Raw genomic sequence first — 23,227 nt, 5'->3', positions numbered from 1 at the left:
TCCCAGCACCACGCACTCATTTTCGGCTGCATTGGGTGGGCCCCTGGAAAGTGGACCTACAATAATCCCGTCATTGGGCTAACTCACAGCCATCCTAGTCTCTTGTAAATGTTCCAGTTACCAACCATTTGTCAGTTTGGGGTGTAATATTGTCATAAAGGAAGGCTCCTCAATGTCACAATGCAACTTTTAAAGAACACCTTTTATTCTAGAATAATTATAGATTAACAGAAATATACAAAAATAATACAAGGGGGCTTTGTATATCATTAACCTAGTCCTTCCTTCCCTTAGTAACATCTTACACAACCATACTATAATATCAAATGGAGAAAACTGACACTGCTACAAACAATAAAGCCCAGTTTGGATTCACAGGTTTCCATGCACTAATGCATTATATGCATAATTACTCAATTTTATCATTATATAAAAATTCTTGTCACTAACCAAATGGAAAATAGATGTGTGTCATGAAGAAGCTACTTCACAATGAGCCCAGTGCTATTATTCCTTTAAAATCACACTGATCATATTCCATGATTTTTACCCTAACATTGCAGTGTCCCATACAAGACAATCAATATCCCTTGAACCTCTTAAGTAAGCACTGGTGTTGAGCACTAGTCTTGCAACTTTGCTTTTCTAGAATAATATGGTACCTAGTCTGGATATTTTTTGCCTTTTTATAGAACTTTAGAATTACTTTGTCACTATCCAAAAAGTAGCTGGCTTGAATCATAATTTGGAATGCAATGAATCTATAGATTATCTTGGGAAAGAATAACCTTAACAGTACTGTCTTCCTATCCACAAATATGAGAAAGGCTCCTCATTTATTTGGATTTTAAAAAAAAACTTGTAAGTTTCAAGTTTCCTATATGTAATTCTTATTATGTTTAATGGTTTTCTACCTTAAAACTCAAATTATTACATGTTTCTGCTACACTCTGTACCTGGTACAGAAATTTCAAGCAGAAGCCATCATGCTTGACATTTTAACATGGGTTCTAAGGATTGAACTAAAACCCACAGGCTGAACTGTCTCCTCAGCCGTGAAATAAAAGGATCACTAAAATACAAATTTCTGTTTTATGTACAGGTATTTTAGATTTCTTTTGGTTACAGTTTGAAAGATAAATCTTTTCCTACCATTTTAACTTGAATGCCTTTTGAATCTAAAATGTCTGGCCTAGAACAATGGCTCAAACAGGTAGAGGTGCTGGCTCCCAACAAGCAGGATGAACTGAGTGTCATCACTGGGACCTACATGATAGATGGAGAGACAGTTACCCTCCGATCACCAAATACATACTGTGTAGTATGTACATGCACATATCTACATGTGGGCACACACACACACACCAATAAATGTAATAAAAATAACATAAAATGTGCCTATTGTAGATAGTATATAATAGGGCATGTTTTTTATCCATTGTGCCTATCTTTGCCTTACTATTAGATGTGTGTGTGTGTGTGTGTGTGTGTATGTTTGAGACTTTTTATTGCAGCTCTGGTTTGAGTTCATTCTTAATTTATAGTTCAATTCTCTCTGGTAGACTGACACACCCAAGATGGAGGAGACCCATCCCCCTCAAGGGCTCAGACACTGGCTGTCCCCAGTGGCAGCTCTGGTCTCACACTGTGGGTCCAACTTCTCTTTCCTGGGCAGCCCGTGCTCTATGGTAGGAAGCATGGCTTTTCTTTTCAGTTCCATGGCTCTGGTCGGTCCGGTGGCCTCATGTCAGTGGGGCTTAGGGATGTAGCCATCCACATAGAAGTTCCTGGTGATCTTGGGAAGAGTAAACTCGACTCCTTCCAACTCAGGGGTCAGCACAATCTGGCAGCCCAGCCTAGAGTTCTCCTGGAACAGTGGAGCCACATCCAACATGTCATCCTCCCTCTCCTCAGGAGGAGGCAGGAGATCCAGGTGGGCCTCACTCACATACACATGGCAGGAGGAACAGGCCAGAGATGCTTCGCAGGCCCCTCATGGCGCTGGGCCAGGTATAGACCATTGTCCCTGACTCTGCCCCTCACCGGGATCCGCTTGCCAGAGCAGTCCACGTACACCACGTTAACCCTGGGGACAAACAGGGTGCAGGTGCTGAGCCAGAGGCTGGCCTGAGAACGAGTGTCCAGGCGGGGAAGGGTGGCACGGGGGACACTCACACATCCCAGGGCAGCTCAGTGCCGTCTGCCTCGTCCTCGCCAGCACGCTCCTCGCCTGTAGTTCTGAACGTCCTAGATGTTACTACTGTGTGCCTGGCCCTGGGTCCCCAAGATCCCCCGGCCGCCATAACAGGACCCGTGTGCTCACATTGCGGGCCATGGAGGCGGCCATAATAGACCACGTGACCGCTTACAATTAGTTTTAATTCATTTATATTTAATGGTATTACCAATAAGGTTTGATTCATATTAGAAACTTTGCTATGTTACTGTATTCCTCGACCAGTTAATTCTTTGGCGTTATATAGATAGTATCTACTACACCATTTATATCATTTTGTCATATTGTCTACTATAGCTATTGAGTGCTTATATTGGTTAATTTTGGGGTGACACTCTTGCATAATAGTGTCATTAACACAGTTTTATAATGCTACTTTATGCACTTATCTTTTATGTCAGTTAAGAGAAATATAGATTCGATAAAAATATATTTACAGTCAGGAGTAGTAGCACAAGCCTTTAATCTTACTTGGGAGGCCAAGGCAGGCAGATCTCTGTGAATTCAAGACCAGCCTGGTCTACCTAATCAGTTTCAGATCAACCAGTGCTATCTATTGAGACCATGTTGCAAAATGTATGTTTATACTGTCATTCATATTTATAAATGTGGTTTTCTTAAGGGTGTTTTTTATTTCTATATGGCTTCAAGATATTAACAAATACCTCCTGTTCAGACTGTAAAATCTTGAGAATTTCTTGTAGATAAACTTTATTAGTCCCAATAACCAGACAGCCAGATTTCTTCAAGTTTTGTTTATCTGAAAATATCTTAAGTTATGCTTCATTTTTTGAAGTATGCTCTTTCTGTATAAAGGATTCTTGATAATGTTTTCTTTCAGTATGTTGGATGCCATTCCATTGCCACTAGTCTTCATGATTTCTGATGAAAAATCTGCTGGATGCTTGTCTAGGATGAATCCATCTCTTCTTGCTTTCTTCTGTAGCTTACTTTCCTTGTCCATAATTTTTGACAGCTTGATTATGATGTATCATTTTGGTTTATCTATGTATAACTTATGAGAATTCTATGCCATCAGTTCCTCAAGCATTCCTTCACACATTCTTCACACATTCTTCCTCTTTCCTTCTCCTCTCCTTTCAGCACTCCAATTACATTATGTTGTAAGTGATGGCTTTCTGCAGGCTCCTTGTTTGCTTTCTTTTCTTTTCTTCAGCTATATAATCTTTTTTTTTAAATTTTTATTGGATGTTTTATTTACATTTCCTATGTTGTCCCCTTACCCCATCCCCCACCCACCCAGGAACCCCCAATCCCCTCACCCCTCCTCCTTCTTCTCTGTGGATGTAACCTCTATCTATCCCCCCCAATCCCACCTCCCCTCCCTCAAAATTCCCACCCCCTGGGGCATCCAGCCTTCATGCAGTCAAGGTTCTCTTCTTCCACCTATGCCCAGCAGGGCCGTCCACTCTTACATATTCGACTGAAGCACTGGATCCCTCCCTAAGTGCTTCCAGGCTGGTGGTTTAGACCCTGGGAGCTGTGGTTGGTTGGTATTGTTGCTCTCCTCATGGTGCCGCAAATCCTTTCAGCTCTCCTTCAGTCTTCACTCTAACTCCTCTATTGAGAACCCCATGATCAGTTCAATGGCTAGTTGTGAGCATCTGCCTCTGAGTATGTCAGACTCTTGAAGACCTCTGAGGAGATATCCATATCAGGCTCTTATCAGCATGCACTTCCTGACTTCCACATCAGCATCTACCTTTGGTGATTGCACATGGGATAGATGCTGGCGAGGGTGTGGAGAAAGAGGAACACTCCTCCATTGTTGGTGGGACTGCAAGATGGTGCAACCACTTTGGAAATCAGTCTGGCGGTTCCTCAGAAAATTGGACATAGCATTACCTGAGGATCCAGCTATACCATTCCTAGGCATATACCCAGAAGATGCTCGAACATATAACAAGGACATATGCTCAACTATGTTCATAGCAGCCTTGTTTATAATAGCCAGGAGCTGGAAAGAACCCAGATGTCCTTCAACTGAGGAATGGATTCAAAAAATGTGGTATATTTACACAATGGAGTATTACTCAGCTATTAAAAACAATGAATTCGACAGTTTCCTAGGTAAATGGATGGAACTAGAAATTATCATCCTGAGTGAGGTAAGCCAATCACAAAAGAACACACATGGTATTCACTCACTGATTATTGGATATTAGCCCAGAACCTTGAAATGCCCAAGATGCAACTCACAGGCCACATGAAGCCCATAAAGAAGGAAGACCAAGTGGGGGTGATTCGGTCCTTCTTAGAAGGAGCAACAAAATACTCAAGGGAGCAAATATGGAGACAAAGTGAGGGACAGAAACTGAAGGAGGGGCCGTCTCAAGACCACTCCACCTGAGTATCTATCCCAGGTATATAATCTTAACGAGCCTAGCTTCAAGTCTTCTGGCTGTAATTCTTTCTTCTGTTTGTTCAAATCTGCTCATATTTCATTTGAATGAAATGTCTACTCTGTACCTTTTCTTTTTGCTTGTATAATTTCTATCTCATTACTGTTATCTCCTATTTGTCAGGATATTGCTTTTATACGTTCTTTTATTCATTTTATACTGTTTCCCTGTATTTTTCTGAGAATAATAAAATAGCTAATTAATATATCTTCATCTGCTTGTGGATAATTCCTGGAGATCGCTCCTCACAATATCTTATGCAAGAACTGTATTTTTGTTGTTTCATTACATATAAACTTCATAATTGGCTATTTAAAACTGGATGTTTTTAGCATGATATCATCTGAAAAATCAGAACATCCTATCTAAGACTTATTATTGTTGGCACTATTGATTTTTTTTTATATTTAGTAAGTAATTGTGAATAAATCCTGTAAAGTCTGTATTCTTTCCTATGTGTGGTCAGTGAGTCCTGCTTGCTCTGCTTGGGTTTTCCTGAAGGCTCTGGAGGCAGTTTAGCAGTCTTCTCTCCCCAGAAACTGCTGACTTTCTATAGAACCTTGGGAAGGGAATTTTATAACTTCCTGAGCCTTGTGAGTTTCACTGGTCCTATCTGTCTTTCCTCTAGGAGGGAATGCTTGAACTTGTAGGAAATACCTACACGAAACATGATCTTTCACTAACAATCTTTACTCAAACTGTGGTTATGGACTGGGAGTATAGTTCACTGGTAGATCGCATACTTAGCAAAATCAAGGCTTTGGTTTTAAACCCTAGCACCAAAATAAGTAAGTAAAATTAAAAGTAACTCAGAACTTTGGACATTCAGTTTCTAATTCTATTTCACTATCTTTTCATTTCATTGTTTGCTTGAATAAATTTTCATAATATTTTTAAAACAAAACCTTATTAGTGGCACAGCAGAATAAGAGGCAAAAAGTGTATTAATTAAAATTTCAAAGATGGATCCCAAGTTGGGCTGGTCACTGGTTGGCCATTCATTCAGTGTCTGCTCCATTTCTGTCCCTGTATTTCTTTTGGACAGGAAGAATTTTGGGTGAATATTTTTCAAAGTGGGTTGGTGTCCCCATCCCTCCACTGGAGCCCTAACTAATGAAGATGGTCTCTTCAGGTTCCATATCTCCACCACCATTGGGCATTTTGGCTAAGGTCACCCACATTAAGTCCTGGACGCCTTCCCCATCCCAGGGGAAGGGAATTTTCTAGAGGTTCCCCCACCACCCCCACACCAGGCAGCTACATATTTCCATTCATTTTCCTGGCCCTCTGGGCTTCTTTCCTGTATCCCCCCCATACCTGATACTGAACCCCCTCTCCTCTCCCCTTCCCCTCTTCCACCCAGGTCCTTCCTTTCTTCCCGCTACCTCCCATGATTATTTTGTTCCCCAACTTGGGATTCATTCCATGGGTAGGCACCAATCTCTGACAATTACTGATGCTGTGTTGTGTTTGCAGTCAGTAACCTATCATGGCTGTCCTCTGAGAGACCCTACCAGCAGCTGACTGAGACAGATGCAGATACCCACAGCCAAGTATTGGACTGAGGTGAGGATCCGTAGGGAAGAGTTAGGGGAAGGACTGAAGGAGCTGAAGGGAATGGCAACCCTATAGGAAGAACAACAGTGTAAACTAACCCAGACCCCTGGAAGCTCCTAGAGACTAAGCCACCAACAAAAGAACATACAACCATGGGCTGGGTCGTGGACCCCAGCATATATGTAGCAGAGGACTGCCTTGTTTCACCTTAGTGGGAGAGGATGCGCCTAATCCTGTAGAGACTTGATGCCCCAGGGATGAGGAATGCTGGAAGCACACCCTCTCAGAGATGATGGGGAGGGGAAATGGGGGTAAGAATTCTGTGGGTGGGGCTAGGAGGGGGCAAAATTTGGGATGTAAACTAATAGAATAACTAATAATAGAAACCATTAAAAAGTTCTTTCAGAAAAAATTCAAAGATAAGAATATAACAATTTCACTAATGGGATGTATCTGTGTATTTTTATTTCTACATGTGTGTATGAAAATATATCCTAATGAGAGGTTAGAGAAATGGCTCAATCATTAAGAATACTTCCTGCTCTTCTGCAGGATCCAAGTTTGGTTCCTAGCAATATATCATGTGGCTTACAATTATGTGTATCTCCAGATTCAGAGGATGTGATACCTTCTTCTAGTTTCCATAGAAACCCACACACATATTCATACAAACATACACATGAATAATAAAATCTTAAAATATTTTATTACATTTACTTATTGATTCTGTGAGTTTGTGTACAATCAGGTCAGAACATGACTTCCAGGAGTCAAATCAGTCCTACCATGTGGGTTCCTGGGATCAAACTAACACTGTCATACTTGGTGACAAGTGCCTTACCTGTTGATCTATCTCACTGGCCTCATATCAGAAATATTTTAATATAAAATAATTTAGCTTTCATTTAGTAGAAATATTTTACTTATCTCACACTCATAAACAATTCTACGTTTTTATAAATATAAAAGAAGAAATTATAAAATATTTAGGAGTGATATGTTTAGTTCAGAAACTTCTAAAAACTTAAAGAAAAATGGACACATAAAAAATGTATTTTTTTCAAGAGACTATTGGATTTTGTGCAACTTGAAAAACCCTACTGAACAAAACAGCAAAAAGTAAAGAAAAACATTTAAATTATAATATGGAAACTTCTGTAAGGCAATATAAATTTAAAATTTATTGAATAATATAGAGATCTTCAATAAATGAACATTTTACTTCAAAATTAAATTTATATGTTATTATATAAAATTTACTACAAATGTTCCTAATAAAATCATATTATAAACAATGACCTATCTAAATAAGTGATGGACAGTAGGTTCCCAGGTGATGCTCATTAGATATATGGTTTGAACTCACGAGCTCGAACTATGGAGCCCATTGATGACCTGCAACTTCGGATCATTTGGCCTCCACCTAATCATTGGATTATAGTCCTGCTCAACCACATGGAGCTTATAATATATTTTGAAAATAGATAATTACATCTAGCTCATAATATATTTTGAAACAGATATGGTAACAAGAGAAAAAATGAGCGATAATAAGGGTCAAATAAACTACAAGCCAAGGGGAGAAAAGATGTGAATAGGGAAAGAATAAGGCATAGGATAGATTTTAAATGATCAATTGCTTAAGAAGTAGTCTTAAATAGCTAGAAGTCAAAGATATTTCTAGGTAATCTTACTGGAATGTATGGATTCCTCTTTACTGTGCTAAACTTCACCTCACAATTTGTTTCTTCTTAATACAGTATATCTCATATGCTTTGCCATGAAACAGGTTATTTTTGGATCCTAACAATTTATAAATGGAATAGAAGAACAGACGGAATCAGACAGTTTTTGCATGTAGTAACTGGAAAAGGGATGAAAAAGAACTTGGCAGAAAGGTCTGAAGGGGCCAATATTCAAAGAGATTTTATATAATTTACTATTTATTAAATAATTATACATCTTATAAAATGTGGTAAGGTCAGAATGAAGTAAGCCAATGTGAACAGGCACAACAGAGGGTACAGGAATTACACTGCACAAAAGTGAGAAGGTACTAGATGTGAGAGTTAACTCTGTTTCTTGGTTAACTTAAAGTAAGGCACTGTGCTTGAAAAAAAAACAGGAAAAACTAAAGGGCAGTACCATGCATATGCCAATAGCATAGTTTCACTAAAGGACCACTGAATTCTGACCCAAACCAGATAGGGTCATGGGTAATATGAAGAACTCAAATGGGTACACTTAAAATCTGTAGGTAGATAACATTGATATAAAAATAGCACAAGATTCCAACTATCCAAAGAGACATAGAGTATAAAGGATCAACTGAATAGCTTGGTCTTGTTTTCAGGACAAAACTTAAAGACATTTTTATCACTAAAGCAACAAACATGTGAGCTACAACTTCACTGATGTAGAAACAGAATCTGAAAGGAGGGATATAAATTATATGTGATATCCACCTTCAAACTTCAAGTGGGATGGGGCTGCCATCCCACAGTCAAAATCTCTGACCCAGAATTGTTCCTGTCTGAAAGAACTGCAGGAATAAAAATAGAGAGGAACCTGAGGAAAAGGAGGTCCAGTGACAAGCCCAAACTGAGATGCAGTTCAGGGGGAGGCTCTGACACTATTACTGATGCCATGGTGTGCTTACAGACAGGAGCCTACCATGGCCATCCTCTACGAGGCCCAACAAGCAGCTGACTGAGTCAGATGCAGATACTTACACCCAACCAATGGACAGAAGCTGCTGACCCCTGTGGCTGAATTAGAGAAAAGCTGGAAGAAGCTGAGGAGGAGGGAGACCCTGTAGGAGACCCTCAATTAACCTGGAACCCCTGAGATCTTGCAGAAACTGAGCCACCAACCAGGCAGCATACACCAGCTGATATGAGGCCCCATGACACATATACAGTAGAGGACTGCCATGTCTGGATGCGGTCAGAGAAGATGCACCTGACCTTGGAGAAACTTGGGGCCCCAAGAAGTGGGGAGGTCTAATGAGGTGGGGGTGTGGCATGGGGACATCCTCCTAGAGACAGGGGTGGAGTGGGGAGAAGGGGTGGGGGATGTGGAACAGTCGGAGGGTAGATTGGGAGGGGGATAAAATCTGGACTGTAAAATAGTATAAAGAATAAAAAAAAATCTTCGAAGGACAAAAAAGTTTGGTGTTTAACCCTCTGACTAAATGGGCTCTGTTTTGTTTTGTGTTTATTGTTGTTTGTTTGTTTTAAGACAGAGTCTCAATATATAGTCTTGGCTAGCCTGGAACTTTTTATGTATACCAGGATGACCTTGAATTAACAGGGATTGAAGGTGTAAATCACAATGCCCTGCTCTAGGTAAGTAGTAAACGAGATTCACTTTCATATTCTGGGTCTATAGTTCCAGAGATAACAAAAGAAATATGACAATAATTTACTATAGACAAATGAAAGGTAGTTGTCTCCTTTAAAAATATCTTTGGAAATTTAAAAACGTATCTGGAAAGACACAGAATTATGTATAATGGTAAGACAAATCAAAACTTTGATATTAATAATTTGGGGCTAAGAAATAAGCTATACATATTTATTTTAGTTATTTGTAATACTATGTAAGATTTTTCAATTCCATTATTATAATTTAATATAAGTAATTGAATAATTGATTTAACATTTGTAATTTTAAATTAGATCTGCACCAAGTTTATAAACAGTATCAGAACATTTTGTCAAAGTTTAGCAAAACATCTACTTGTTTAATAATCAGGTTTCTACAAAATTACCTCGGTGCCCTTATAGACTACTGAGGCATACAGAACTTTAAACTCCAGCATGATTAAAAGAAAAAACAGTATTTTCTTAGCTTCTCTGAGGACCTGGGTTTGATCCCCAGCACTACAAAGCAAACAATACAACCAAATATAAAACAGTTCAAGGGAAAAATAATTGTAAAGTCTACCAAAAGGGAAAAGTTCCATTTTGCTAAGCATATAAAACAATGTATATGTAAAAGCAGTTAATGGCCAATTCTGACAATGAAATCGTGAACTATGAAACATCTAAATTTTACTACAAGATTTTTCCCACAGTAGTGTGGTCATGTTTATTTAATCTAAATGCATGAATATAGTTTGAGTGAGAAGTCCCCTTGTAGGTATCCAATAAAGATTAAAGCACTAAAATCAAATCAGCAAGGGAGTTTTTTCTTAGAAGAAATTTAATATGTTTGTTAAAAGATTTATTTATTTTCATTTTATTTGTATGGATGGGGTTTTACCTGCATACATGTGTGTGTACCAAGTGCATGGGTGGTACTGAAGGGGGCCAGAAGAGAGCATCTGATCCCCTGGGACTAAAGACAGAGATGAGTTGTGAGCCCCCATGTGGTGGTGGAATCAAACCCAAGGCCTTTTTTGGAAGAGCAGCTAGGACTCTTAATCACTGAGCCATTTCTTTAGCCTCTTAGTAATAATTTTTAACAATTTTCTACAAATATTATATTGATAATAATAATTTAAAGAGTCACAAAGTATTTAGAACTAATTGTCCTGAATAAAAATCTATAGAAATAGATTGAAGCTCACAGTGTATGAGATTTCTTTCCAAAACTAGATAATTAGGTAAAACACAAATAGGATACTTCACTTTGAATTTTCTTCAATTGCACTGCCTTTAAGATTCAAAAACCTAATACTAAAGAATACATCTTTTAGTATGTTGTGGTAAAGTCTAAAGCTAGTAGATAGGCTAATTAGAAAAGTCAATACAATAATCAGTGTTGTTACCTTTAATGTGAATCATGGTACATATTTAAAAAATAATGAGTACCTTAAAAATATAAAAATATCTTAAAACAAAATACTAAGTCTCACAAATTCTACCTTAAAGATATAAAAATATCTTAAAACAAAATACTAAGTCTCACAAATTCTAATACTGTTTATTGATCTTTCAACTGTCACAAATACAGTATGCGATTAAGCCAAATGTGAGTCAAAATATCAATCATCTAATTATAGTAGATAGTAATCCCAAAGGCCATAAATTATACTTTAAAGGACCTTGACTGCTTCTAAATCTTCAGTTAACATCCTTATAATTATTTCTTTTCCTTCCCATCCTACACCTCACAAAACAGGACTCAAATCACACCCTAAAAAAAATATGTCCCTGTTTCACTCTCTTTCTAGTAAAAAAAAGAAAAGCATGCGCTCATAAAGATCCCAGATGATTTAATGCTTCCATATTTCAAATGCTATCATTTAGATTTCTGAGCAACTATGTCAGCTATCGTTCACACTGTCTCCACCCATTTCCCCACTATATCGTATCCCCTGCTTCCCCACCCCCAGATGAGGTTAGGTTGATAAATGGGTTTTGGAGATGGAATAAAGCCAGACATCAAATAACTTACTTGAAATCCATCTCTTACCTTCTGTACTTAACCCTGGACTTGATGTGAACTTGGCTACATCAACAATTTTTACAGCAAATTGTTGCCCAGTTTCTCTGTTGATACATCGCCGTACAACACTGAAGGGACCCCTAAAAAACAAAAAGCCAATTTTAGTTCACCACTATTAATTTTATCTTTTTCACCAACATCTTACTTACTTTCACCGCAGTCAAAGTATAGAGCTTCACAATAAAATTCAAGCAATGCAATTTTGAGCATTATTGTCTAATTCAAAGGTAATTCATCAGTTTAAGATATTGTTATACCAAAAAAGAAGACAAATAAATAGGTTTTCAAATCAAGATATATATTTTTAAAATTCTAAGTAGTATCCTTATATTCAGGACAAAAAACAACTGTAGTAATTGCAAATAATTATCAACATCTGACACAATGGGAAGGTTGGAGAAGTGGTAGTATACAGACATACTTTTTGTTTAATATGATATTGTATTTTAATTACAACATCTCTCCCTTCCCTTTCCTCCCTCCAAACACTTCCATGAATCCCTCCCTGCTTTCCTTCAAATCCATGGCCACTTTTTTCATCAATTGCTACTGCACACATATAAGACATACATACTCTTGCCCTTGCTTGGTCCTGTTGGCTGGGGCAGAGACCTGGCTCCTTGAAGACACCATATCCTGAACCTTCCTAGAGCAGCAGGTAAGAACCCTCTCCCACAAACCTAAGCCTCAGAGCTGCAACCCACCCAAACCCTGCCCCTCCTGAATACCACTCCCCTTCCACCCCTTGCTTGATCCTCTTGGCTGGGACACACACCTACTGGGTCTGCTTCTGTGAAGACACCATATCCTGAACCAACTTAGAGCAGTGGTAGAACCACTGCACTTGGAGCAGCTGAGGAACCACTGCACTCAGAATAGCTGAGGAACCTCTGACTCAGAGAGCAACAGGATTTCAGGATCCCAGAGGAAGCCTGAGTCCCAGGAGCTCAGGATCACAAGGTCATAGAGACATCTGTACTCTGAGGAGTTCTGTCACAAGCAAGATAACTGGAAAGACAGTCTCCAGTCAGAAACAGTGAGTACAGGTAGCACTTGAGTTAGCCAGATGGTGAAAGAAAAGCACAAGAATATAAGCAACAGAATCCAAAGTTGCCTGGCATCATCAGAACCCAGTTCTCCTACCATAGCAAGTCCAGGACACCCCATCACACCGGAAAAGTAGGATTCAGATTTAAAATTACTTCTCATGAGGATGATAGAGGACTTTAAGAAGGACATAAACAACTCTCATAAAGAAATACAGAAGAACACAGGTAAACAGGTAGAAGCCCTTAAAGAGGAAACACAGAAATCCCTTAAAGAACTGCAAGAAAACACAAAGAAGGAATTAAACAAAACCATCCAGGATCTAAAAATGGAAATAGAAACAATAAAGAAATCTCAAAGGGAGACTACCCTGGAAATAGAAAACCTAGGAAAGAGATCAGGAGTCATAGATGCAAGCATCACCAACAGAATATAAGAGATAGAAGAGAGAATCTCACATGCAGATGATACCATGGAAAACATTGACACAACTGTCAAAGAAAATGCAAAATGCAAAAAGTTCCTAACCCAAAACATCCAGGAAATCCAGGACACAATGAGAAGACTAAACCTTAGGATAATAGGTATAGATGAGAGTGAAGATTCCCAACTTAGAGGGCCAGTAAATATCTTCAACAAAATTATAGAGGCAGACTTTCCTAACCTAAAGAGATGCCAATGAACATACAAGAAGCCTACAGAACTCCAAATACACTAGACCAGAAAAGAAATACCTCCCGTCACATAATAATCAAAACATCAAATGAACAAGACAAATAAAAAATACTAGAAGCAGTAAGGGAAAAAGGTCAAGTAACATATAAAGGCAGACCTATAAGAATTACATCAGACTTCTCACCAGAGACTATAGAAGCCAGAAGATCCTGGGCAGATGTCATACAGACCCTAAGAGAACACAAATGCCAGTCCAGGGTACTATACCCAGCAAAACTCTCAATTACCATAGATGGAGAAACCAAGATATCCCAAGACAAAACCAAATTTACACAATATTTTCCCACAAATCCAGCCTGACAAAGGATAATAGATGGAAAACTCCAACACAAGGAGAGAAACTACAACCTAGAAAAAGCAAGAATGTAATCTTCCAACAAATCCAAATGAAGATAGCTACACAAACATAATTACACCTCTAATAACTAAAATAACAGGAAGAAACAATCACTTTTCATTAATATCTCTTAACATCAATGGACTCAATTCTCCAATAAAAAGACAAAGACTAACAGACTGGATACGAAAACAGGATCCAGAATTTTGCTGCATACAGGAATCACACCTCAGTGGGAAAGACAGACACTACCCCAGAGTAAAGGGATGGAAAAGAATTTTCCAAGCAAATGGTCCCAAGAAACAAGTTGGAGTAGCCATTCTAATTTAGAATAAAATAGGCTTTCAGCCAAAAGTTATTAAAAAAAAAAAAGATAAGGAAGGATACTTCATACTCGTCAAAGGAAAATCTATCAAGATGAACTCCTGATTCTGAACATCTATGCTCCAAATGCAAGGGCACCCACATTCATAAAAGAAACATTACTAAAGCTCAAAGCACACATTGCACCTCACACAATAATAATGGGGGATTTCAATACCCCACTCTCAGCAATGGACAGATCATGGAAGCAGAAACTAAACAGAGACACAGTGAAATTAACGGAAGTTATGAACAAAATGGATTTAATGGATATCTATAGAACATTTCCTAAAACAAAAGAATATACCTTTTTCTCAGCACCTCATGGTACCTTCTCCAAAACAGATGATATAAATGATCACAAAACAGGCCTCAAAAGATACAAAAATATTGAAATAATCCCTTATATCCTATCAGATCACCATGGAATAAGGCTGGTCTTCAATAATAAGAGAAACAATGGAAAGCCCACATACACGTGGAAACTGAACAATGTTCTACTCAATGATGACTTAGTCAAGGAAGAAATAAAGAAATAAATTAAAGACTTTTTAGAATTTAATGAAAACCAAGGCTCATCAAACCAAAACTTATGGGACACAATGAAAGCAGTGCTAAGAGAAAAACTCATAGCTCTAAGTGTCTACAAAAAGAAACTGGAGAGAGCATACACTAGCAACTTGACAACTCACCTGAACACTCTAGAACAAAAAGAAGCAAATACTCCCAAGAGGAGTAGACCACTGGAAATAATTAAACTCAGGGCTGAAATCAACCAAGTAGAAATAAAAACACTATACAAAGTATCAAAAAAACCAGGAGCTGTTCTTTGAGAAAATCAACAAGATAGATAAACCCTTAGCCAGACTAACCAGAGGGTACAGACACAGCATCCAAACTAATAAAATCAGAACTGAAAAAGGAGACATAACAACAGAAACTGAGGAAATTCAAAAAACAATCAGATCCTACACTGTCAATAGGACAAAACGGCAACCAAAAGATTGGGAAAAGATGTTTACCCATCCCACATCCAATAGATGGCTAATATCCAAGAACTCAAGAAATTAGACTCCAGATAACCAAATAACCCTATTAAAAATGGGGTATAGAGCTTAACAAAGAATTCTCAACTGAGGAAACTCAAATGGCCGAGAAGTACCTAAAGAAATGTTCAACATCCTTAGTTATCAGGGAAATGCAAATCAAAACAACCCTGAGATTCCACCTCACACCAGTCAGAATGGCTAAGATCAAAAACTCAGGTGATAGTAGATGCTGGCGAGGGTGTGGAGAAAGAGGAATACTACTCCATTGTTGGTGGTTTTGCAAGATGATGCAACCACTCTGGAAATCGGTCTGATGGTTCCTCAGAAAATTGGACATAGCATTACCTGAGGACCCAGCTAGACCACTCCTGGGCATAAACCCAGAAGATGCTCCAACATATAACAAGGACACATGCTCCACTATGTTCATAGCAGCCTTATTTATAATACCCAGAAGCTGGAAAGAACCCAGATGTCCTTCAACAGAGGAATGGATACAGAAAATGTGATACATTTACACAATGGAATATAACTCAGCTATTAAAAACAATGAATTCGAAAAATTCGTAGGCAAATAGATGGAACTAGAAAATATCATCCTGAGTGAGGTAACCTAATCACAAAAGAACACACATGGTATTCACTCACTGATAATTGGATATTAGCCTAGAAGCTCACAATACCCAAGATTCAACTCACAGACCACATGAAGCTCATGAAGAAGGAAGACCAAAGTGTGGGTCCTTCAGTCCTTCTTAGAAGGAGTAACAAAATACTCAAGGGGGCAAATATGGAGACAAAATGTGGGACAGAAACTGAAGGAGGAGCCATCTGGAGACCAGTCCACCTGGATATCCATCCCATGTGCAGTCACCAAAGGTAGACACTGATGTGGATTTCAGGAAGTGTATGCTGACAGGAGCCTGACATAGCTGTCTCCTTAGAAGTCTGCCAGAGTCTGACATATTCAGAGGTGGATACTCATAGCTAACCATTGAACTGATCATGAGGATAATGAAGGAGTTAGAGAGAAGACTGAAGGAGCTGAAAGGGTTTGTGATTCCATGGGGAGAGCAACAATACCAACCAACCAGAGCTCCCAGGGTTTAAACCACCAGCCTGGAGCACATAGGGAGGGACTCATGGCTCCAGCTGTATATGTAAGGGAGGATGGTCCTGTCAGATATAGGTGGGAGAGGAGATCCTTGGTCCCAGGAAGGCTGGATACCATGTGTGGGGGAATTCAAGGGTGGGGAGGTGGGAGTGGGTGGGTGTGTGGGGGCACATCCTCATAGAAGCAGGAGGAGGGGGGATGGGATAGTGGGTTCCTGTGTGAAAGGGGGTAGGGGATGGGGTAAGGGGATAATATCTGAAATGTAAATAAAATATCCAATAAAAAAAGAATCAGGGAAAAAGTATTCACAGAAATTATCATTTGATAATCTGCAAATTTTCATCTAGAGTAGGGTCAGGTAGACTGATCCAACATTGTTTTTGACTATATATAAAGCATCATTTTTTTAAAAAACAGACATACTCTTTTAGAAGTTAAAAATTAAATCATCAATACCTCCCTTATCTTGCCACAAACCTAATCTTTATCTCCATATCCTCCTGAGTTTTTCTCCATCATTTCTTGGCATATTATAAACTGTTAACTTTAAACTCCATTTTTTTTTTTGCAATGACTACTGGAAAACATTTCTAATTCATTCTTGTAGTTTTTTTTTAAATAAAATAAAATCTTATATGTTCTCACTTATAATCCCAGATAAAAAGTTTTACACACACATACACACACACACATACCCACACACACACACAAGCACACACACCTAATCAAGAACCAAAATTACTACATAAAATAAGGAAAAGATAATTGTCAACAAAATCTGAATAACAGTCTTGATCAGGGTGTGTTGTAGTGTCCAGAAACCTCTCTAATCTGACCAAAAAAAAATTACAGAAATCCTCCATCATTCTAAAACTTCAAATCAGAACGCTTTTAAAATGCCATGAAAATGGACTGCCTTATCAGTAAAAGTCACTGTACTGGTCTAGTGACTTGTTTACCTACTTTTCCTTGCAATCTTCATCAGTGACTCAATACATGTCACACAGTTGAATATGCAGAGTGAAATAAAATGTCAATACTTGGGTCCTGAACAGTTACCACATAAATATCAGAATTCAAGAAGTTAAGATACCCAAGGACAGATTTGTTGTGTGAAAGTGGCACTTCAGCTATGATCCATTCATTAACTATAAGAGCATATGTGCATGTATACATTTTTTCCAATTCCTACTGGTAGAAGACTAGACAAAGAACAGTCTCACTGGCTTTTATAGGGCACTTGTGTGTGTGCTCAGGGTGCATACAGGAAGAAAAACATTTATATAGTGTCCTTTGACTTGCAATAATATTTTTCCCTTTTTCAATTAAATGGCAAGCAAATAAATTGAATCTACCCCATACATAAACATGGATTTGTGATCAAATGAAGGCCATCTTCATGACCGTCAATCCCATCCAGCTTGGAATCTTCCCACCAACAGCAAAGCTAACCAGGAAGGGAAATAATGTTCAGATGACAAGTCTGCAGAAAGAAAACCTTTTCCACACTCGCTGAAAAACAATAGATCTTCCTCACTGACAATACAACAAAGTGAGGCAAACTCCCACAAATGCTCCCACTTTTAACCTAGTCTTACTTGTGATTATTTTGTCTGACAATAGCACGCAATTTCAGGAAATAGTTAACATAATCAGGTTTTGTCCGCACAAAAGCCCTCAGGCTCTCTATTTATATATACATTTTGTGTAGTATGATTCCTGCAAAATTCCTGAGTTCTGTCTGTGGTCAATCCAGTCAATTTTAAAACCCCTTTCCTGCTTGATACAGGGAAAGAAGAAAGCATAAGCTTCTCCTGCTACTGCAGTATGAGAATTAAATTAAGAGAGCTAGGGAGAAAGGAAAGAAAAAGCAAAGAGACAACAAACCACCTTTAAAAAAGGGAGCACACACATACAAAACAGCAACAATTAAAGAGAAAAGAGGCCCTCCAATTGGAAAGAGAGCAGGCCAGTGCATGAGAAAACTTGGTGGGAAGAAAGGGAAGGCGGAGATGATGTAACTGTAGTCTCAAAATATTTTTAAAAATATAAATAAAAACTTAAATCCACTGGTTTATTAAGTTTTTTTAATAAGGTTTAAAAAGGAGTGTATTTATGAATTCTTCAAGACCTGAACACAAGTCGAGTAAAGCAGAGTAAAGGCTTTTTCCTTAATAACATGCAGAAAGCTACCAAAGGTAAGCTGAGCTAATACTAACCTTAAAGGCATCCAAACATGAGCTTGCTCATGATGTCATTCAAAATGTAAAACTCAGCGGATACTAATAAAAAGATACAATTTGGGTTGGTCTTTTATGAAAATGAAAAGTAATAAACAGCATTAACATGGAACCCTATTATACTCATTAGTTACATTTAGCAGACAGTTTAGGGAAAATAAGAGTTCAGGAAGAACAGATGGCAGCTTTGCTTGTCAACCCTTTCTTGACACTTGGAAGTTTTTACCTAAAATTTATTTAAAGTATCATACTGCCAATTCTTGAGTATTGATGTGGAAGAAAATGAGACATTATCTTTCTCTACTAGGGTATTAACCAAAATAGAATGACAACTGGTAAGATTTCAGATTTGATTAAATATTGCTGGGAGCCAGGCAGTGGTGGTGCCCGCCTTTAATCCCAGCACTTGGGAGGCAGAGGCAGGCGGATTTCTGAGTTCGAGGCCAGCCTGGTCTACAGAGTGAGTTCCAGGACAGCCAGGGTTATATAGAGAAACTCTGTCTCGGAAAAAAACAAAAAATAAAATAAATAAATAAATAAAAATAAAAATAAATCTTGCTGGGAGAGAGAGAATTTATTTATTTATTTATTTATTTATTTATTTATTTATTTATTGAAGATGTGACCACTGGTAGGTTCCACATGCTTCGGTGATGGTCTCATATCCATGCATATAGGAGCAGCACTAACTGGACATAACGAATCATTAAATAAAACAGGCATGAAGTTGGGGGGGGGTATTGGGAGGATATTGATGGGACTAGAGGGGAAAGTTAAGGGTAGATATAATCACATTTCACTGTATACACTATTAGATTCTCAAAAATAAACACATAACAAGACCAATATCTGTACACATACATACACACATGCACACGAGCACGCAGTTTCCGTTAAACTCCTTACAAATACCAAATATTGACTAGAGTTATGTCACAATGTTCTTATTGCGGCAGATGGATACTTGCATAATTCTATGGCTTTTAAAATGTTTAATTAACTTTACTATTTGACAATTTAATATAAATGCATAATGCACACTAACCACTCTCAGTTTCAACTCTCTCTCATCTCACATACTCCCACATACACACACCTCCTCTTTCCTACAGTTCTTTCTCACATCTGTGTCTATTGGTTTTCCTTTGTGACCTACTGTGTTTAACCAGGGCTGAATAAGTGACTGTGGGTTTGAAGCTATCTGTCAGGCTCTGGTGGGCTCAGCAGTATATGTATAACTAGAGACAATTATTCCCCTGTTTCCAAAACCTATCAATAGCCAACAGTACAATAGGAAGGTATACAGGTCCCTTCCCTTTTAACACGACCCGTCTTGTATGTGGATCACTGAGAATAAATGCACTTGCTGAGTTCATGATTGTGACAGTTCTATTGAGTTCAGAAAATGGCATTCACAGGCTTTCACCTGATCTTCTGGCTTTTGTATACTTCCTAAAAGCCTCTCCCAGAGTTCTCTGAGCATCAGAGGGAGGAGTGTAAATGTCTGTTTGGGTCTGAGCCTTCAACCATCACCCATTCTTAGAATCTTAGGGCGTTATGAGTCTAGTCTTTGCATTCATTGCTGATTATTGGAAAGAGAGGCTTTTCATATTATGTCTGAGAATAACCTTTGTCAATGTGTATAAATATACATATTTAGAAGGGACTTAGATGATGTATCAATTTAGTTAGTCCAGTTGGACCTACAACTTCCCTAGGCATAGGTTGTTAAGTGGGCTTACTAGTTATGAGTTTCACTCAAATATTATCAGATGGCAGCTATCTTCACAACAATTGTGCCACTATTGCATAGGTAGGCACATCTTGCCAGGCAGGGTTTTTTTTCTGTTTTGTAGGGTACATAGATGGGTAAGGCCAATAATACCTTTTATCTCCCAGCAATGTGTAAAATAGCACATTCTGGGACTATGAGAGAGTAGCCAGAAGGGAGGAAGTTTCCAGCTCAGTTTCAGCTTGTTTTCTCTCTATCTTGTAACTAGGGTATCTTCAGCAAAAGGGTCATATCCTCTAATGGTGAATAACTAAAAGTGCTGACAGAACCTGTTTTGGGAGCTATCTGGGGCTTCCTTGGTAAACTTCTGCGGAGGTATCCCCTACCTGCTATTGGAAATTTTGCTTAGTCACACAGGTTTGCTACCATCTGAAAGATCTCAAATAGATAGCTGAATGATGCACCTAAAGTCTTGGAAAAGCAAGAACAAACCAAACTTGAAAACACTAGACAGGGAGAAAATAAGGGCGTGGAAACACACCCCTAGAATCATAGAACAGAGCAGGCAAAGGAAGCAAGCATATTTCTGTGAGTCTGAGGCCAGCCTGCTCTATATAGGAAGTTCTAGGCCAGTCAAGTTTACACAGTGAGACCTTGTCACAAAAAAACTAAGATCGGAGCAGAAATTAATGAATTAGAAATAAATATATTACAACAAATCAATTAAACAAAGAATTGTTTCTCTGATAAGCAAGATTGGCAAACCCTTTGCCAATTTAACCAAAAGACAAAACAGAGAAGACCTACATCGATAAAATTAGATATGAAAAGTAAGATGTTGTAATGGATACCAATGAAATCCAAAAAAATCCCAAAGATATATCTTATAAACCTATATTTCATTAACTTTGAAAATCTAAAGGAAACAGATGAATTTTCCAATGCATATGACCTACCAAAATGCAACCAAGATGAAATAAAAATTTAGACATATGTATGTATATATCTCTAGCAACAAGACTGAAACAGTAATAAAAATCTTCCAACTAAAAAACATCTCAGAAGGAGATGGATTCACTGCAGACTTCTACTAGATCTTCAAAGAACTAATACTTGATACTATGAAAATTATTCTACAAAATGGAAATGAAAGCAATGTTTCCAAATTCTTTTTATGAAGCCAGTATTACCCTAATACCAAAAACAGATAAAGAAGTAACAACAACAACAACAAAAAACCTATATTGTTACAACGTCTGCTAGAATTCTGGAAAGATCATAAATGCCCTATACAGACACAGAATACTCTCCTTTACTATTTATTCATTTATAAGAAAAGTTAAATGTAGGCAACAGATAATTCCCATATAAAAGCTAAATATATTTTTAAAAGAGACTATAATTACATGAAACTATGCTACAAATTATGCCTGGTTTCCATAAAACCAAGATAAATTGAGCACAGTGCATCTAACTTATTTCCCAAGTTTACTAAAAGGAGCTTAAAGAAAAGACTGGGAGAACAAGAGAAGTGAAATAACAATAATCAAATTTGAGGGATAAAGAGTGTACACAGATACAATGATGTTAAATGATCCAGCAAACCTGGGAGAGCTAATTTAGAGAAAACAAGAAAGATTATTTGAAACCAAACCCATTTATGTTACAGAACAATCAAGAATCTCATGAATCTTGAACTAGAAGAAAACCTTTAAAGAAGCAGTTAGGTTTCTACCTTATACCATGGGGGTAACTGCTCCTTTCTCATCCTAACAGGGTTCATACTTTAGAGACAGCAATACATTCTCAGGACCAGAAAGAAATCCATTGAGAAAGGGACATTACATAGAAAGCAAAGGAACATGCAGGGTGTGTGTGTGTGTGTGTGTGTGTGTGTGTGTGTGTGTGTGTGTGTGTGTGTGATATTGAAAGTCTCAATCCTTTTCAAAGATAAGATGAGGTTCCCCTACGTCATTCAACTATATCTCAGCTTCTTACAACATAGGATGTGACCCTATGGAGCCACAAATCTGAATGTGTCACACACACACACACACACACACACACACACACACACACACACACACACACACGCACTACGCCGAAATGAAAGGTGTAATGAATCTGAGGTGTTTGTGTCACAGCTTTGGCTTTAAGCCACAGCAGGATTGCCGACTTTGCATTGCACATGCCATTCAACACTGATGGCTGCTTCCTAAAACACCTTAACCCACACTTGAGAGACTAATGTTATAAACCACAACGTGTTTAGTGTACATAGAAGGTTTTCTGCTCTTCTTGAAACAATGTTTTGATTATGAAAAACAGACTTTTAATATTTTCCTCCTATGATTCCTGAGTAAATTAGTATACCTTTTTATTGCATTGGGTTAGAGTGATTGACTTTAAAATTGGTGTTTGAGTTTCTTACTTGAGTTTCATTGAAAAAAAATCATTAAATGCATTTTGGCTTGGTATCAGGACAACATTTCTAACAATTTCTAAAATGATCCTAAACACATTTCTATCATTTTCTATTGTGTATTTACACAAAACAGTGTTCTCAGCATTATCAATCACAAAATCAGTATTAATCAACTCTGAAAAATATTTAATATGCTCTATGCTCTTTGGTATCAAATATTCAGCCAAGATTTAATTCATGCAAAAATAAGCAATCCATTTAATTAGTATGCAAATTTGTTTTCATCCTTAACAAATGGTAAAACTACATATATACACACACACAAAGTAATTGTTTTCAAATAAATGTCTTTATGACTTATAAAGCCAATGTTTGATTTGTATGCTTATTTTACCTGAAGTTGTATAAAAGTTTCTCAGGTGAAAAGGGTCATAATTAGAGAAAGGTTAAGATGCCCTAAATTAATTAAATCCTATTCCAGAGAGTCTCCTGGTTTCTCAGGAAGTTCTTAAGTC

The 23,227-nt window shown here is 37.9% G+C and overlaps 1 protein-coding gene and 1 pseudogene across 4 annotated transcripts in view; both read right to left on the bottom strand.

The window, feature by feature from the left end:
• The window catches only part of Cask (calcium/calmodulin dependent serine protein kinase), a 337,083-nt gene that overhangs the window by 255,380 nt on the left and 58,476 nt on the right, over window positions 1-23,227 (bottom strand). For all 4 annotated transcript variants that reach the window (XM_028776008.1, XM_028776009.1, XM_028776011.1 and 1 more), the window contains exon 2: window positions 11,638-11,750. In XM_028776008.1, the coding sequence (XP_028631841.1) occupies window positions 11,638-11,750 (113 nt within the window). The remainder of the gene's footprint in view (window positions 1-11,637; window positions 11,751-23,227) is intronic.
• Window positions 1,748-2,347, bottom strand: LOC114628064 (annotated as a pseudogene).

The sequence above is a fragment of the Grammomys surdaster genome, unplaced genomic scaffold (genome assembly GCF_004785775.1).
Source record: "Grammomys surdaster isolate TR1022 unplaced genomic scaffold, NIH_TR_1.0 263, whole genome shotgun sequence".
Lineage (NCBI taxonomy): Eukaryota > Metazoa > Chordata > Mammalia > Rodentia > Muridae > Grammomys > Grammomys surdaster.
The sequence above is the reverse complement of the archived record's forward strand: the minus strand, read 5'-3'. Positions and strand labels throughout refer to the sequence as shown.